General features: G+C 38.8%; 2 protein-coding genes and 1 non-coding gene across 3 annotated transcripts; 1 reads left to right on the top strand and 2 right to left on the bottom strand.

Moving 5' to 3' along the window:
- Nucleotides 1-249: 249 nt before the first annotated feature.
- Nucleotides 250-1,194, bottom strand: LOC110290381 (olfactory receptor 5AK3-like). Its single transcript, XM_021156903.1, has one exon. The coding sequence runs from the start codon at nt 1,192-1,194 to the stop codon at nt 250-252; it is 945 nt and encodes a 314-aa protein (XP_021012562.1).
- A 4,762-nt stretch (nt 1,195-5,956) lies between these two features.
- Nucleotides 5,957-6,100, top strand: LOC115030479 (small nucleolar RNA SNORA48). The gene has a single exon (XR_003836075.1). It is a non-coding gene; the product is annotated as a small nucleolar RNA SNORA48 (small nucleolar RNA).
- Nucleotides 6,101-17,041: 10,941 nt separating this feature from the next.
- Nucleotides 17,042-17,986, bottom strand: LOC110290382 (olfactory receptor 5AK3-like). Its single transcript, XM_021156904.1, has one exon. It carries the CDS (start codon nt 17,984-17,986, stop codon nt 17,042-17,044), a length of 945 nt encoding a protein of 314 aa, XP_021012563.1.
- Nucleotides 17,987-18,263: the final 277 nt, after the last annotated feature.

Here is an 18,263-nt window from a genome sequence, read left to right as displayed (position 1 = left end):
TTTTTAAAAGTATAATTGACAATATCTAAAATAATCTTCATAAAGTCCTCTTCATGACAGTGTGAAATATAAATTTCAAACTATGAGTTTTAAATATGTTTAAGGAGAAGTAATTGAATATTTCATATATTATATGATTAGGTACATTAATAGGTGGAGTTATTATTTAAGAACTCACAACTTCAAATTTCATAATTATTTTGTTATAGTTTCACAGTTATACTAATTATTTGACATGGTGAATTTTTATTATTGTGTGTTAAATCTAAATAACTTTTTCTTTGTCAATTTTATAGCATCTTTGACCTCCTTGTTTCTCAGGCTGTAGATCAGTGGGTTCAGCATGGGGATCACAATGCCATAAAACACAGAGGCCACTTTCATATTCTCCTCAGAATTTTCTGAATGAGGCTGTAAGTACATGTAAGCAAGGGTTCCATAGAAAATGGTGACTGCTGTCAGGTGGGAGGCACATGTGGAGAAGGTTTTCTTCCTCCCTGCAGCAGAGGACATCTTTAGGATGGCAGCCATGATGTACATGTAGGAGAAGATAACAACCAACACAGTGAATATCAGGTTAAATCCAACAAAGATAACAAGAATCTTAATATTGGTCGCAATGTTGGAACAGGAAAGGCTAATAATTGGGGGGACATCACAGAAAAAATGATTGATGCGATTAGATTTACAGTATGACAATGAAAATGTAAAGCCTGTGTGTACTGAAGAATTTATTGATCCAACGAGATAGGAACCAGCTACCATCTGGATGCAGACTTTTCGAGACATGAGTATAGGATAACGAAGTGGTTTGCAGATGGCTACATAGCGGTCCACTGCCATAGCTGCCAGGAGGTAACAGTCACAAGTAGCAAAGATTGCGTAGATCAGTAATTGCACTGCACATCCTCCAAATGATATGTATCTGTCTTCCACTACAAAGTGTTGTAGCATCTTGGGAGTAATAGCAGATGTATAACAGATATCAACAAAGGCCAGATGTTGTAGGAAGAAGTACATGGGGGTCTGAAGTCTGGAGTCAGTGTGGATTAGGAGAATCATCCCAGTGTTACCCACCATGGATGCCATGTAAATGATAAGAAACACAATGAAGAGGACACACTGAATATCATGTTGGACTCCAAATCCCAGGAGATAGAAGCCTTTGACTTCAGTCTCATTGTATTGTGTCATTGTCACTGAAAATCCCGAGAACACTAAGAAAAGGAGGGACAAAGAAGAAAATCTCAGTAATTTGATTTTCAATATATTGTTTGTTCCATTTTTATTAATTTTATAGTAGTTGGCTTTTTCTAACAAGCACTCATAATACTTGTCAATTTTCAGAGCCTTTTATATCTATGAAATGAAGTCTCTTTATAAATTAATGTACTTGAGCCATTATTCTTCTCTAAAAAAGTAAAAAATATCCCTATTTACAGATAATGTGCTCTATACTCAAAAGACCACACAGACTCTACCAGAAAATCAATTGATTGAGTTAGCACTTTCACTAAAATCGCAGGATACAAAATCAACATACAAAATTAGTAGTCTTTATACAGTACACAGTGAAATTTTAAAAATCAAACAGGAAAAATAATCTTCACAATAGATTAAACTGTATCTAGGAATAAATGTAAGCATGGAAATGAAAACTTTAAGACAAGGTGGGAAGAAACTGAAGAATATGCTAGATATAGAACAATATTCCATACTCCTGGATTGGTAGAACTAATTTGTGAAAAGTCTATATTACCAAAGATTTTCTATAGACTCAACGCACCACCCACCAAAATTCTAATTATGTCATTCACAGTAGCAGAAAAAACAAAATTCATCCAAAAGCACAAAAGCCAACTACGGCCAAAGAAATCGTAAATAGAAAGGACATATCTGGTGGTATAATCTCACCTGACCTCACCATGGAACTATAGTGACAAAAAGCCTGGGACAGCACAAAAACAGAAGCATAGAAGCAAGGAATAGATAGAATCACAGACCAGTAGAACCTAGAACCATGGGATAGATCAATAGAACACAGAACTGAGGGAGAGACAGAATCATAGACCAACAGAACATAGAACTGAGGAAGAAACAAGCATAAACCAATAAAACCTAGAACCGAGGGATAGACAGAAGGATAGACCAATAGATAATAGAAATGAGGAATAGACAGAAGCATAGACCAGTAGAACACAGAACAGAGGGGTAGATAGAATCATAGATCAATAGAACATAGAACCAAGGGGTAGACCCATGAAGCCATGATCATCTGATTTTTTGATAAAGGTGTCAAAACTTTTTGGAAAAGGTAGTCCATTCAACAAATCATACAGACAAAACTGGGTGCCTACCTATATTAAAAGTAAAATTAGATTCATATTTTTCATGCTGCACAATGTCATATAAAGTAGATCAAAGAACATTGATGCCGCAAATGCTAAGCTGGAGAAAATGGACAAAATGCTTCAATATTTAAGTATTCACAAGAACTCTCTGAATATAATTCCAGTAGAACAAGAAGTAGTCAGAAGAACTAACTAATGTGGCAACATGAAATTAATAAGCTTCTGTATTGCAAAGGAGACTATGAGCAGAGTAAACAGACAGGAAATAGGAAAAAAATCTTCAGTTGTACCTATGTACTGACAAGGGTACCTAGGTACCCTTGATTGAAGGTACCTATGTACACACAGTTATATCTATGTGTTGACAAGGTCAATATATAGAATATATAAAGAACTTAAAATACTGAACATTAAGACTCCTAAACTTCTAAGTAACAAATGTGTTAATAATTATAATAGATGTTCTTAGAAGAAATAAAAGTTGTCAATACACTTAAAATTTTTTTGAATATGCCTAGCTATCAAAGAAATACAAATGAAAAGTACTATGAGATTCCATCTCATTGTAGAAAGAATGAGCATCACCAAGAAAAGAAAGAGAACAAATAATGCCAAAGAGTAGGGAAAGAGAACCTTTTTATTTACTGCTTGTGTGAGTGTAACATAGTAATGACATTTTGTAAATTTGTATGGAGAGTTTTGAAAACTAAAACCAATCAAAATGCAGTGTGTGGACAGTGACAATGTATACATCTACAAAACATGCCTGCTCTGAAGGCTCAAGGAACAGTGTAGCAGAAGAGGCAGAAAGCTTCTAAGAGCTAGAAGAACAGGGACTTTGATGTGAGACTGAGTCTCATAGTCACACCAGAAGTGTGATTACCAACATGATTGCCCAAATAGGAGCTGAACAAGGATGACACCAATGTACATGCCAAAGCAGAAAGAGCAAAGCCCATAAGGCCTAAAGCCTATGCAAAGAACTATAGCTAATGAAGGAAAGCTAGGAGTGGTATTCCCAGGGAAGTTCACACCAATTGGCTGTCCAGAGCCAAAGAGCCGGCCTTGAAAACGTACATATAAGTAACAATATATGAACTGAGCAGGTTGTATTTATAAAACATCTGTATAACATACACATATGTATTCAATAACAGTTAGTGAAAAAAGGGGTCATGAATTTGAATGATATACAGGATTAGAGGGAGGAAATGGAAGAAAAAAATGTTGAAATTATATTAACTCAAAAATAATAATGAAGTAGAATTACTGAAATATGTATTTAGAGCATTCCAGAACACATACTTAGAGAACTACATTTGTCGTCATCGATAGACTTACACATCCATGCTTATTGTTCTCATATTCATAACAGCAAAATGGAAGCAGTCTAGATGATCAACAGACCAATGGATTATGAATTTATGCTAAATATATTCAATGGATATTTACTTATTAGTAAAATAATTGAAGATAAATGGATAAATAGAAAATAATCCCTATACAAATAGTATGAAAAAGAAACCTAGTTCCTAATATGTCGGATAACTTTTGAAGATGCATTTCACGTTATTCAACACATGGTCATGACTTTTAAAAAGTTCAAACTCTATGAATAGGAGGGATATTTTCTATTTGATGAAGAATATCTACAAATATGAATACTTGCCTTCTTGGAGAAACACATGACCATCAATGCCATTCCTTATGCTTATGGAAATTCAAGTTAGTAAAATGAAGGAAGAAGAGGAATCAAAATCATACATGTTAGGAACAATACACATGTGTATATTTGTAGGTGACATAAACAATTCAGAAGATCCCAAGGAATCTACCCTCATCTTCTAGAGTTCCCAAGTTACTCCAGCAAAGCTTCAGAACACAAGATGACTATAAAGAAATCAGCTCCCTGCATACTAGTATTGGAAGATGGGAGATGAAATTAAAAGTCTCCTTTTGAGTCACTAAAGTAGAATACTTCGGTATAAATGTAGTCATATCTGTGTAGGATTAGTGTGTAGAAACTCAGAAAACACAGCTGAATGAAACCAAAGATCTATATGCAGAGACAAACTATGTGGTCTAAAAAGCTTAGTATAATGAGATGTTAATCTGTCTGAAATTGATACACAATAGACATAATTCCCAATCTGTCAGATTTTTTTCTAGGTATATGAGGGACTATTCTATAATTTATATGGAAGGGAAATTTTGTTATACTCCCTAAGCAAGACTTCCCAAAGAATAAAGTATAGTGAGCTAATAACCTTGTTGTCAAGATTTATCTGTGCATTGTATAAGTAAACACTGTGCTATTGGTGGATGAGCTGAAACACAGATGAAGAGTAGAGGAAGCCAGAAAGCAGTATACATAGGTCTAGCCCACTGATTTTTACAAAAAATGCAAACGCCATTCAGTAGGACGCTAGAATGCTTGATCATTTCAGGGTAAACATCACGTAATATAAAATTTACATCATAAATCAAAGCGAACTCAAAATAGATCATATATTTAAAGCTAACATAAGAGACATGATTTGTTTTTCAAGACATGGTTTCTTTGTTTAGCCTTGGAACTCACTCTGTAGGCCAGGCTGTCTTTGAACTCAGAGATCAGCCTGCCTCTGACTTCCAAGTGCTGGGATTAGAGGCATGTTCACATCACCCAAGTAAGCTATTACTTTTTAGTAAAATAATATAAGGTAAAATATTGAAGTCAGAGAACATAGCAGAGAGTTCTTAGACATTATATGCAAAAGTTTCATCACGTTGTATAAGATGTAACAATTGAGAAAAATTGGGCAGTATAGATTAATAGGTATAAATAAGTAAATCGAACCTAATGAAAATATTCAACTAACAAAAAACAAAGAGTCTGAAAAGGCAGACTCCATGGGATAAAGATGTTCATAACTCATTGCTGAAAAAAGAATCATAGCCAAGCTACATAAAGAACTCTCAAAATGTATTAAAGGCATATAGTGTCAATTGGTTGGAAAACGACATATTTGCTCTCATGTTAATTTCATTTCCTAGACATTTAGATTATTTTTTATTAGATATTTTCTTCATTTATATTTCAAATGCTATCCCGAAAGTCCCCTATACTTTCCCCCTGCCCTCTTCCCCAACCCACCCACTCCCTCTAAGCCCTAAGCATTTTGTTTCATCACCAGTGATGGAAAGCCCCCTCCTGCTTTTGTGAGCCATGCTGGACTCTGACAAAGGTCCTTTGCTTTGTCAGTTCCTTCACACACTGAAGATGTGTAACTGGTGTTGAGCCTGGGATTACTTTGTCTTACTTACATCAGAGTTGCTCCAATTCACTGACTGGAGCCAGAGCTCTCTGATTGCCTACCAAGTCTCTCTTGAGTGTTTTTTCCTCTGTGGGGAGTTTATTACTGGGGCCTAAGGGACTGACTCTCTTGAGAAGGGCTGAGGTGGCATTGGATAAACAACATTTGTAATTTTTTTGACTGAAGTGATTTATACTTTCTAGAGATGGTAATGCATTAGATGTTATCTCTAGAAAAGATAATTCTTTTTCATGCTATTTGTTCCTTGCTGTTTTGAAACAAAGTTGAAGTTTATTAAGAAAAACTTTACCCCCCTGGCAATGGGCAAAGAAATATCTTGTTTGTGGTGCTGTTCTTATGTCAGTCAGGGTCAGAGCAGATGGCAGTTCTTTGTTCATCTTAACTTGATGCCTGGCTTGGTGACCAAAACTGACTTCTACCTAGGACTCATAAAAATCAAGTCAAGTCAAATCAAATCAAATTAAATCGAATCAAATCAAATCAAATCAAACCAATCAAATCCAGGCAGATGCAGTGTAGGAGGAGGAAGATAGACAAAGTCCTGTGGATTTCCATGCCACCCACAGATCTGCCCTCAAGGTCATAGCACAGAAGGGTCATGGATACCTTATTGTATCCATGATCTACAGCATAGATGGAGGACATTGCCTAGGGCCTGACATCCATGTAGCGGGAGCCTTCCCAATGTGTGAAAATGTGGTGTTCAGATGGGAGAGAAAGAGAAGTGGAGCAGCTTGACCATTATGAGGAAAGATGGAACTGGAAACGCAAGGGTGGAGAGGAACAAGTTGTCACTAGGGCCATATCTGGGTCCATGCTTATGTATGGAGTGGCAGGGGTCAGTGTGTTGATGATCCTGGCTCATGTTCCCACTAGAGAACATGGGAATGTCCCTGTTTGAGCCTCTGGGAACTACATGGATGTCCAAGGGCTGTGTATAACTGGCCTCATCTCTCATTAAATGGAACACTCTGGAGATCTGGGCCCATCTCTCACTCCTGGCAGCAATTTTAAGAGTGGGCCCTGTGCCTCACACATGCAGAGAAGTAGAGCTGGTCCTGGTGGTGGGGCAGGAGAGCTGACCCTGTTACTCATCTGCTGCTGGGTGGCAAAAGTGCAGAGATGATACTGCCCCATTACCCTCTCCACCTTTGCCAGACGGCAAAGATGCTCACAGGTTCTTGAGTTTGGGAGAGCTAGCCATGTCCCTTACTGTAAGGAGCCGCCTTCACATTCACCATTACAAGATGGCGCTGATGGCACTGACACCCGTGTTCTAAGTAGTAAACAAGCAAGCTGCGCATGTGCCAGGGTAGCTTTCCACGCCATGTGCTCTGCCTTTCCCGTGACGACAACTCCGGCCGATGGGCTGCAGCCAATCAGGGAACGACACGTCCGAGGCGGAGGACAGTCCTCCATAAAAGGGACGGTTTCCGCCATTCTCTCTCTCTCTCTCTCTGGCCATCTCTCTCTCTCTGGCTCCCTCTCTGGCTCTCTTCGCCACTGGCTCCTGATGGGGTAAGCAATAAAGCTTGTGCTGCAGAAGATTCCGGTTGCCCTGAGCGTGTTCTTACCAGGGGACACAAAAGCTCGCAATACCTTACCATCTGCAGCACTTTGGAGAACAAGCCCTGCATCTTGCCTGGACAGCCTAACAGAGCTGATCCTTGGGGCATGGAGCACTGGTGAACCAGCCTCAAGGGTGAGAATGAGGGAGAGCTGTCCTGCTACTATTCAGAGGTGTCAGGGTAATTACATGGGTGCCAGGGTAATGCCCTTTCCCCTTCTTTTCCCTCTTACCACCATTGTTCTGAGGACTGGCCCTGAGGTCATGAGAGTAGGTGGGCTGACCTCCCTCACCCAGTGGAATACCTGGAGGGCAGCCCCTGCACCTCACTTGGGCAGCATAGTAGAGGTTGCCCTGATGGCAAAAGCCCAGGTGAGTCATTCCTGAGAGGGTGAGAGCAGGAGAGCTGTCCCAGCCCCTCACAGGCTGTAGCACTTTTTAAAAATAACTCCTCTAATATGACATCTGCCCAGGATCTTCTAGCTTTCATAGTCTCTGGTGAGAATTCTGGTGTGATTCTGATAGTTCTGTCTTTCTATGTTACTTGGCCTTTTTCACTTACTGCTTTTAATATTCTTGTTTTGTTTTGTGCATTTGGTGTTTTGATTATTACGTGACAGGAGGAATTTCTTTTCTGGTCCAATCTATTTAGAGTTCTGTAGGCTTCTTGTATGTTCATGGTCATCTCTTTCTTTAGGTTAGAGAAGTTTTCTTCTATAATTTTGTTGAAGATATTTGCTGGCCCTTTAAGCAGGGAATCTTCATTCTCTTTTATACCTATTATCCTTAGGTTGGTCTTTTTATTGTGTCCTGAATTTCCTGGATGTTTTGGGTTAGGACCTTTGGGGATTTTGCATTTTCTTTGATTGTTGTGTCAATGTTTTCTTTGTATCTTCTCATCTGAGATTCTCTCTTTTATGTCTTGTATTCTGTTGGTGATGCTTGCATCTATGACTCCTGATCTCTTTCCTAGGTTGTCTGTCTTCAGAGTTCTCTCCCTTTGTGATTTCTTTATTGTTTCTAGTTCCATTTTTAGATCCTGTATGGCTTTGTTCAATTCCTTCACCTGTTTGGTTGTGTTTTTCTATAATCCCTTAACAGATTTTTTCTCTTTCTTCTTTAAGGGCTTCTAGCTGTTTACCCATGTTCTCCTGTATTTCCTTAAGGGAGTTATTTATGTCCTTCTTAGAGTCCTCTATCATAATCACAAGGTGTGTTTTTAAATTAGAGTCTTGCATTTTCGGTGGGATATCCAGGACTTGCTGTGGTGGGAGAACTGGTTTCTGATGATGTCATGTAGCCTTGGTTTCTGTTGTGTATGTTCTTTCCTTTGCCTCTTGCCATCTGGTTTTCAGATGTTAGCTAGTCTTGCTGTCTCTGACTAGAGCTTGTTCCACCTGTGGGCCTGCAAGCCTGTGAACCCCCCCCCGAAAAAGTAGTCTCCAAAAAGGAGATCATTTTATTCTCATAAAAGAGAGGAGGGTTATTACACTTAGACATACATTACAAAATCAATGTTAAAAGATGTCTTCATTTGAAACAAAGCAATAACTGAAAGCAACAGAAAAACAAAGCAAATTGGAATAATACTTTAATGCTGAAACGGTGGTACTTCAATCAGTTTCAATTCATGTTTCATTCTAGAATGCCTTAACAAAGTATAAAATAATTATAACTATAAAATATGTCAGGCTGGAGAAATGGCTCAGCAGTTAAGAGCACTGACTGTTCTTCCAGAAGTCCTGAGTTCAATACGGAGCAACCACATGGTGGCTCACAACCATCTGTAATGGAATCTGATGCCCTCTACTGGTGTGTCTGAAGACACCTACAGTGTACTCATATACATAAAATAAATAAATAAATAAATAAATAAATAAATAAATATTAAAACCATGCCATTACAAACATAATATAAAATATATAATTTGTAATACCAATAATATATAAATTATGAGAAACAAAGTATAGATAATTTGTATACATCTGAAAGTGAGTTAATATAATCTTTTTTTCAATTTTTTATTAGATATTTTCTTCATTTACATTTCAAATGCTATCTGGAAAGTCCCCTATACCTTCCACCCGCCCTGCTCCCCAACCCACCCACTCCTGCTTCCTGGCCCTGGAATTACCCTATACTGGGACATATTAAGTATACAAGACCAAGGGGCCTCTCTTCCCAATGATGGCCTACTGGGCCATCTTCTGCTACATATGCAGCTAGAGACCTGAGCTCTGGGGGTACTGGTTAGTTCATATTGTTGTTCCACCTACAGGGTTGCAGACCCCTTCTGCTCCTTGGGTACTTTCTCTAGCTCCTCTATTAGGGGCCCTGGGTTCCATCCAATAGATGACTATGAGCATCCACTTCTGTATTTGCAAGGCACTGGCATAGCCTCACCAGAGACAGCTATATCAGGGTCCTTTCAGCAAAGTCTTGCTGGCATATTCAATGGTGTCTGCATTTGGTGGCTGATTATGGGATGGATCCCTGGGTGGTTCATCCTTTCATTTCAGCTCCAAACTTTGTCTCTGTAACTCCTCCATGGGTATTTTGTTCCCTATTCTAAGGAGGAATGGAGTATCCATGCTTTGGTCTTCCCTCTTCTTGATTTTCTTGTGTTTTGCAAATTGTATCTAGGATATTCTAAGTTTCTGGGCTAATATCCACTTATCAGTGAGTGCATATCAAGTGACTTCTTTTGTGATTGGGTTACCTCACTAAGGATGATATCCTCCAGATATATCTATTTGCCCAAGATTTTCATAAATTCATTGTTTTTAATAGCTGAGTAGTTCTCCTTTCCCAATCTGTTGGTGGCCCTTTTGTCTTATTGAGAGTATCTTCTAGGTTTTCCCCCACTTTTTCAACAATAAAAGAACCTCTGGTCGAATCACCATGCCTGAACTCAAGCTGTACTACAGAGTAATTGCGATAAAAACTGCATGATACTGGTACAGCAACAGATAGGTAGATCAAGGTCAAGTCTAGGTGGATCAAGGAAATCCACATAAAACCAGAGCCACTGAAACTTATAGAGGAGAAATTTTGGGAAAAGCCTTGAAGATATCAGCACAGGGGGAAAATTACTGAACAGAGCAGCAATGGCTTGTGCTGTAAGATCAAGAATTGACAAATGGGACCTCATAAAATTGCAAAGCTTCTGTAAGGCAAAAGACACTGTCAATAAGACAAAAAGGCCACCAACAGATTGGGAAAGGATCTTTACCAATCCTAAATCAGATAGGGGACTAATATCCGATATATATATAAAGAACTGAAGAAGATAGGCTCCAGAAAATCAAATAATCCTAGTAAAAAATGGGGGTACCGAGCTAAACAAAGAATTCTCACCTGAGGAATACTGAATGGCTGAGAAGCACCTGGAAAAATGTTCAAAATCCTTAATAATCAGGGAAATGCAAATCAAAACAACCCTGAGATTCTACCTCACACCAGTCAGAATGGCTAAGATCAAAAACTCAGGTGACAGCAGATGCTGGTGAGGATGTGGAGGAAAAGGAACACTCCTCCATTGTTGGTGGGATTGCAAGTTGGTACAACCACTCTGGAAATCAGTTTGGCAGTTCCTTAGAAAACTTGACATAGTACTACCAGAGGATCCAGAAATACCACTCCTGGGAGTATACCCAGAAAATGTTCTAACCTGTAATAAGGGCACATGCTCCACTATGTTCATAGCAGCCTTATTTATAACAACCAGAAGCTGGAAAGAGCCCAGGTGTCTCTCAACAGAAGAATGGATACAGAAAATGTGGTACATTTACACAATGGAGTACTACGCAGCTATTAAAAATAATGAATTTATGATGGATCTGGAGGATATAAAACTGAGTGAGATAACCCAATCACAAAAGAACACACATGATATGCACTCACTGATAAGTGGATATTAGCCCAGAAGCTCAGAATACCCAAGACACAATTCAAAAATCACATGAAACTCACGAAGAAGGAAGACCAAAGTGTGGATACTTTGATCCTTCTTAGAAGGGGGAACAAAATACCCATAGAAGGATTTACAGAAACAAAGTGTGGAGCAGAGACTGAAGGAATGACCATCCATAAACAGCCTCACCTTGGGATACATCCCATAAACAATCACTAGACCCAGACACTATTATGGATGCCAACAAGTGCTTGCTGACAGCAGCCTGATATAGCTGACTCCTGAGAAGCTCTACCAGTGCCTGACAAATACAGAAGCAGATGCTCACAGTCACCCCTTTGATGGAGCACAGGGTCCCCCAATGAAGGAGCTAGAGAAAGGACCCCAGGAGCTGAAGGGTTTTGCAGCCCCATAGGAGAACAACTATATGAACTGACCTGTAGCACTAGAGCTCCCAGGGACTAAACCACCAACACAAGAAAACACATGGTGGGACTCATGGCTCTAGCTGCATATGTAGTAGAGGATGGCCTAGTAGGTTATCAATGGGAGGAGTTGCCCTTGGTCCTGTGAAGGTTCTATGCTCCAGTATAGGGGAATGCCAGGGCCATGAAGTAGGAGTGGGTGGGTTGGTGAGTAGGAGGAGGGGGAGGGGAAGGGGGGTTTTGGAGGGGAAAACCTGGAAAGGCTTTAACATTTAAAATATAAATAAAGAAAATATGTAATAAAACATTAAAAGAAAGAAAGAAAGAAAGGAAGGAAGGAAGGAAGGAAGGAAGAAAGAAAGAAAGAAAGAAAGAAAGAAAGAAAGAAAGAAAGAAAGAAAGAAAGAAAGAAAGAAAGATACAAACAAACAAACAGGCAATGGACCCAAACAAAGTATTGAATCAGGGAAGTGAGTTCTGCTATCCCTAATCTGGGGAATAATTCATTTAGCCTGATATACTGCCCTCTAAATACTTTAGGGCTTAAAACTCTTTCTTTTCAAACTCACATTGAGTCATTTCTTCATGAACATCATTGCCATCATTTTTCTACCAATACATGGTTCCTTAAGCTCCAAGAATAAATAAAATTTCTCCATATCTCTATCAGTCCTGGTGTGAATCATTTTACTTTTTCAAGCAGCACCTCAAAATTCCATCCAGCATCTATTCACTACCCACATCCAAAGCTGCTTTCCTATTTTTAAATACTTGAAACAGATGCCCTTCACTCTGTGTAAAAATTTCAGAGAGTCTGGGCTGCTATAACAAGCTACTATAACCTAGGTTGTTTCTAAGCAACAGAAATTTGTTCTTCACAGATTTGGAGAGTAAAAGCCTGAACTAGGACATCAACTTGATTAGGTTCTGGCAGGGGTTAACTTCTGAGATACAGACTGAAAAATTCCCATGATAACTTCAGAAGCAAAGGAAGAGAAGAGAGGGGAATAGAGTTTTGTTTTTTTGTTTGTTAAATCTAGTTTAAAAGGCCATAATCCTCATTCATTAGAGTATCTTACAACCTTATATACACCCAATAACTCCATTTTCTTTTTCTTTCTTTCTTTCTTTCTTTCTTTCTTTCTTTCTTTCTTTCTTTCTTTCTTTCTTTCTTTCTTATTTATTTATTTTACATCCTGATCACAGCCCCACTTTCCATCTCTCCTCTACTCCCAGTAACACCCTTACAAATTCTTCCTCCCTTTATTATTTCCTCCCCTTCTCCTCAGAGAAGCTGAACCCCCTCCCCCTCCCACTCTTTGGATACCACTCCACCCTGGGACATCCAATTGCAGGAGGCCTAAGCACATCCTCACCCACTGAAGCCCGACAAGGTAGTCCAGTTAAGGGAAGGGGATCCAGTGGCAGAAAACAGTCCAAGACAGCCCCAACTCCAATTGTAAAGGGACCCACATTAAGTCCAAGCTACACATCTGCTACAAATGTAGGGGGACAAGGTCCAGCCACAGCATGCTATTGGTTGGTGGTTCAGTCCTCCTGAGCCCCTATAGACCCAGGTTAGTTGACTCTGTAGGTCTTCTTGTGGTGTCCCTGACCCCGGCAGCTCACTCAAATTCTATACTCTACTCTTTTCATGGACTCCTTGATCTAGTAAGCTATATCCAAGTTGTACAGAGAGCTCCATGGATACAGCTTTTGTGAGTAGTCACCCTCATATTCTGTTTTCTTTATTACTTTTATTTCAAGTTTCATGTCTTAAATTGTTTTATTCATTTCCTTCACCTGTTTAATTGTATTTTCCTGTGTTTCTTTAAGGGATTTATTAGTTTTTTCTTTAAAAGCATCTATCGGCTTTTTTTTTTTTTTTTTTTTTTGAGACAGAGTTTCTCTGTATAGCCATGGCTGTCCTGGAACTCACTTTGTAGACCAGGTTGGCCTTGAACTCAGAAATCCACCTGCCTCTGCCTCCCGAGTGCTGGGATTAAAGGTGTGCGCCACCATGCCTGGCATCTATCAGCTTTTTAAAGTTGGATTTAAGGTCATTTTCTTGCTCTTTGGGTGTGTAAGAATATCCAGGCCTGGCTGTAGTGGGACAGCTGTGCTCTGAAGGTTTCAAATTGCCCTAGCTCTCATTATTTGTGTTCTCATGCTGGTCGTTAGCTATCTGGTTATCCCTGGGTGTTCCTGTTGTAGCAGATATCCAGAAGGCAGGCCTAATCTGAATGTTCTCCATGCAGCAGGCTTCTGGTGGGCAACCTTGGACTACAAGTTCTTGGTGTGGCAGGCCTGGATGTTCCTTTTGAGGTAGGACTGGTGGAAGCTAGCAGGGTAGTTGTCAGATCATGAAGCTCAGGGGACAGCGTGCAGCTAGCTTAGGGTAGCAGAATATGTCCTGGAGCATCTCAGGTTCAACGTATGGAAATCCATCAACCTAATCCACTGTATAAACAAACTCAAAGTGGAAAAAAAACACATGATAATTTCATTAGATGCTGAGAAAGCATTCGACAAAATCCAACACCGTTCATGATAAAAGTCTTGGAAAGATCAGTAATTCAAGGCCCATACCTAAACATAATAAAAGCAATCTATAGCAAACCAGTAGCCAACATCAAACTAAATGGAGAGAAACTTGAAGCAATTCGACTAAAATCAGGGACTAGACAAGGCTATCCACTCTCTCTCTACCTATTCAGTATAGTACTTGAAGTCCTAGCTAGAGCAATTAGACAACAAAAGGAGTTCAAAGTCATACAAATTGGAAAGGAAGAAGTCAAACTATCACTATTAGCAGATGATATGATAGTATACATAAGTGACCCAAAAATTCCATAAGAGAACTCCTAAACCTGATAAACAACTTCAGCAAAGTAGTTGGATATAAAATTAACTCAAATAAATCAGTGGCCTTTCTCTACACAAAGGATAAACAGGCTGAGAAAGAAATTAGGGAAACAATACCCTTCACAATAGTCACAAATAATATAAAATACCTTGGTGTAAGGAGTTGAAGGGGTTTGCAGCTCCATAAGAGCATCAGTATGAACTAACCAGTATCACCAGAGCTCCTTGTGACTAAACCACCAATCAAAGAAAACACCTGGTGGGACTGGTGGTTCTAGCTGCATATGTAGCAGAGGATGGCCTAGTTGGTCAGCAATGGGAGAAGAGGCCCTAGGTCCTGTAAAAGTTCTATGCCCCAGTATAGGGGACTGTCATGGCCTAAAATGGAGTGGGTGGGTTGGGGAGCAGGAGGAGGGAAGAAGGGATAGGGGATTTTCGGAGGGGAAACTAGGAAGGGGTATAACATTTGAAATGTAAATAAAGAAAATATCTAATAAAAACTAGAAAAAAATACCTTGGTGTGTCTCTAACTAAGGAAGTGAAAGATCTGTATGATAAGAACTTCAAGTCTCTGAAGAAAGAAATCAAAGAAGATCTCAGAGGATGGAAAGACCTCCCATGCTCATGGATTGGCAGGATTAATATAGTAAAAATGCCATCTTGCCAAATGCAATCAACAGATTCCATGCAATCCCCATAAAAATTCCAACTCAATTCTTCATAGACTTAGAAAGAGCAATTTCCAAATTCATCTGGAATAACAAAAAACTCAGGATAACAAAAACTATTCTCAACAATAAAAACATCTGCAGGCATCACCATCCCTGACCTTAAGCTATACTACAGAACAATTGTGATTAAAAACTGCATGGTTCAATTTCCATGTAGCTGACTAGGTCTAGGAGTTTCTTATGGCCAGCTTGGATGGTTCAAGAGCCTACTCCAGGCAGTTCTGCTTCTTCTATTTTTCCCCAGCAATTGTTATTTTGAAAGCACACAACTAGCAGTTTCTCAGATTTATAGTTGGATTTTTTTTTAAAGTATAATTTCTTGAAACTCACCTGGATGCCCTAAGGAGGGGTTGTATCCAAAGTGGGGGTGGGGGGTTGCGCTTCTCAAGTGAGATCTGGAATTAAAAGTCAGGTTCTTTTGCTTACAGCTGAAGGACTTTATCGAATGATCACTCAAACCTCCCTTTCCAATTCTGAGTGAAGACTTGAGCATCTATAGTAATACGCAGGAACTATTGTTGGAATGCGTAAATCATGATCTGCCATCATGAGTTTGTTGTAGGTGAGATCTAGGTACTACATAGTCTATTGCAATGGACATATTCAGTTCATCTGGGTGCATGCTTTGTTTATTGATTTTGAAGCAACAATGTAAAGGTTGTGTGTGTGAAAAGATGGCTAAACTGTTTGGAACAGTGGTTGCTTTTCCAGAGAACCTGGGTTTGCTTTGCAACACCAGCATAATAGTTCATGACCACCCACAGCGCTAGTTCCAGGGGATCTGAAGGTCTCTTTTGACATCTATAGGCAACAGACATGCCAGTGGTGCACAGACACACATTAAGGCAAAAATATTCATACACATAAAAATTTAACAACTAGATTAATGCACAACTAGTAAATCCCTGAAAAGAAATAAACAAGGAGTGTATACTAATGAATATTTTGTCTTAACAAACATTTAGGGGCTAGAGTTTTGTATGTGTGTCTATGGCAGGCATATCATATAGTTTTATCAAGATGTTTCCTGAAAAACAATTCTCTTTGAGTGACAAAGACTGCTTTGCAGTGGGTTTTTCCTACATACATTCAGGTCACTGATGTGAGGTACAATATGGTACTACAGCTTTTCTGCTAATGGCTGATTTTTGACTAAAGGGTTCTTTGGTTCAACAGGAATTCCCACTGAGTTTCTATAGTTTATAGTGACTTATATAAACAAAAGAGATTCATATGCCTTTTAAAGTGGATATTTACCTGTAAGTTTTAAGATGACTTCATTTAAAATTTATCTCTATTGGAGACAAATAGGATATGCTCCTAGTAGTTCCTTTCCCAAATATAGGGATAATTAAATCAAGAGGATTACCAACAATATAAAGAAGTACTTTAAAGTATCAAGGAAAGCAATCAATGTGTAAATATAGAGCAGAGATGATAGTTTGGGCAAAAAGATGTTTTGTAGAAAGGAAAATTTATTTAACATCATGATTATTTGCAATAATTTGAACAGAATGGGCAATGGAAATCATTGCAGATAATTTACAGAACTGTTTAAACAATGGGTATGTAATGCCCATTAATTTTGATAATGATAGTGTACAAGTAGGGATTTTGCTATGTACTTAAATACATTTGAATTAAGATTTTCTTTAAGACACACATTTACTCCTCAGTATTTGGATAATCTCTGTGAATATACTTCTCATCAGAAGTGTGAGATGTTTTCACATGTTCTAGGGATGAAGAGTCTCTGGGTATGATTTCAAAATCAATATTTTCAGTTTCTGAAATACTAAATGTGCTACAGTGATGGTTTGTGGACATTCTAGATGAACACTAGTCTACTGAGGAATATGATATACTGAATTTTAATAATTTAAATCCAATTTAAGGAACTTTTTCCCTGTGGCTTTAATAGCATCTTTGACTTCCTTGTTTCTCAGGCTGTAGATCAGAGGGTTCAGCATGGGGATCACAATGCCATAAAACACAGAGGCCACTTTCATATTCTCCTCGGAATTGTCTGAAGGAGGCTGTAAGTACATGTAAGCAAGGGTTCCATAGAAGATGGTGACTGCTGTCAGGTGGGAGGCACATGTGGAGAAGGTTTTCTTCCTCCCTGCAGCAGAGGACATCTTTAGGATGGCGGCCATGATGTATATGTATGATAAGATAACAACTGACACAGTGAATGTTAGGTTAAATCCAACAAAAATCAAAATTAGCATGAAATTAGTGTCATTGTTGTAGCATGAAAGAGTGACAATTGGCGGAATGTCACAGAAAAAGTGATTGATTTTTGATGCACAGAAGGACAGTGAAAATGTAAATCCTGTGTGTACTGAGGAATTTATTGATCCCATGAGATAAGAAACAGCTACCAACTGAACACAGAATTGCCGAGACATGATTATGGGGTAGCGAAGGGGCTTACAGATTGCCACATACCGGTCCACTGCCATAACAGCGAGGAGGTAACAGTCACTGGTTGCAAATACAGCATAAATAAATAATTGTATTACACATCCCTTAAAAGTTATTGATTTATCTTCTACCATGAAATTCTGTAGCATCTTGGGAGTGATGGCAGATGTGTAGCAGATATCAACAAAAGCCAGATGTTGTAGAAAGAAGTACATGGGAGTCTGAAGTCTGGAGTCAGTGTTGATAAGGAGGATCATCCCAGTGTTACCCACCATGGATGTCACATAAATAACAAGGAACACAATGAAGAGAACACACTGAATATCTCTCTCGACTCCAAATCCCAGAAGATAGAAGTCAGTGACTTCAGTGCCATTGCCTTGTGTCATAGCTACCAAGAGTCTAAAGGGGTGATCAAGAAAATGATCAAAATAAGAAAGAATCATTCATCAGATTTTTAAAAATTCTTACTTTTTACAATAAAGACTTATAAATGAATAGGTTTGTTGCTTTGCATCTGTATTTTAGAAATAGATTCATTTAAAATTAAAGAATACTTCATGGAAAAGTCAACTATGGAGATAGAATTGTAAGAAACACAAATCTCATACTTTTCTACTCTATTACACAGGAATTTGCATTTGTGTATGACAATATACAAATAAA

Source organism: Mus caroli, unplaced genomic scaffold, assembly GCF_978045245.1.
Source record: "Mus caroli unplaced genomic scaffold, Mus_caroli_1 scaffold_2, whole genome shotgun sequence".
Classification (NCBI taxonomy): Eukaryota; Metazoa; Chordata; class Mammalia; order Rodentia; family Muridae; genus Mus; species Mus caroli.
The sequence above is the reverse complement of the archived record's forward strand: the minus strand, read 5'-3'. Positions and strand labels throughout refer to the sequence as shown.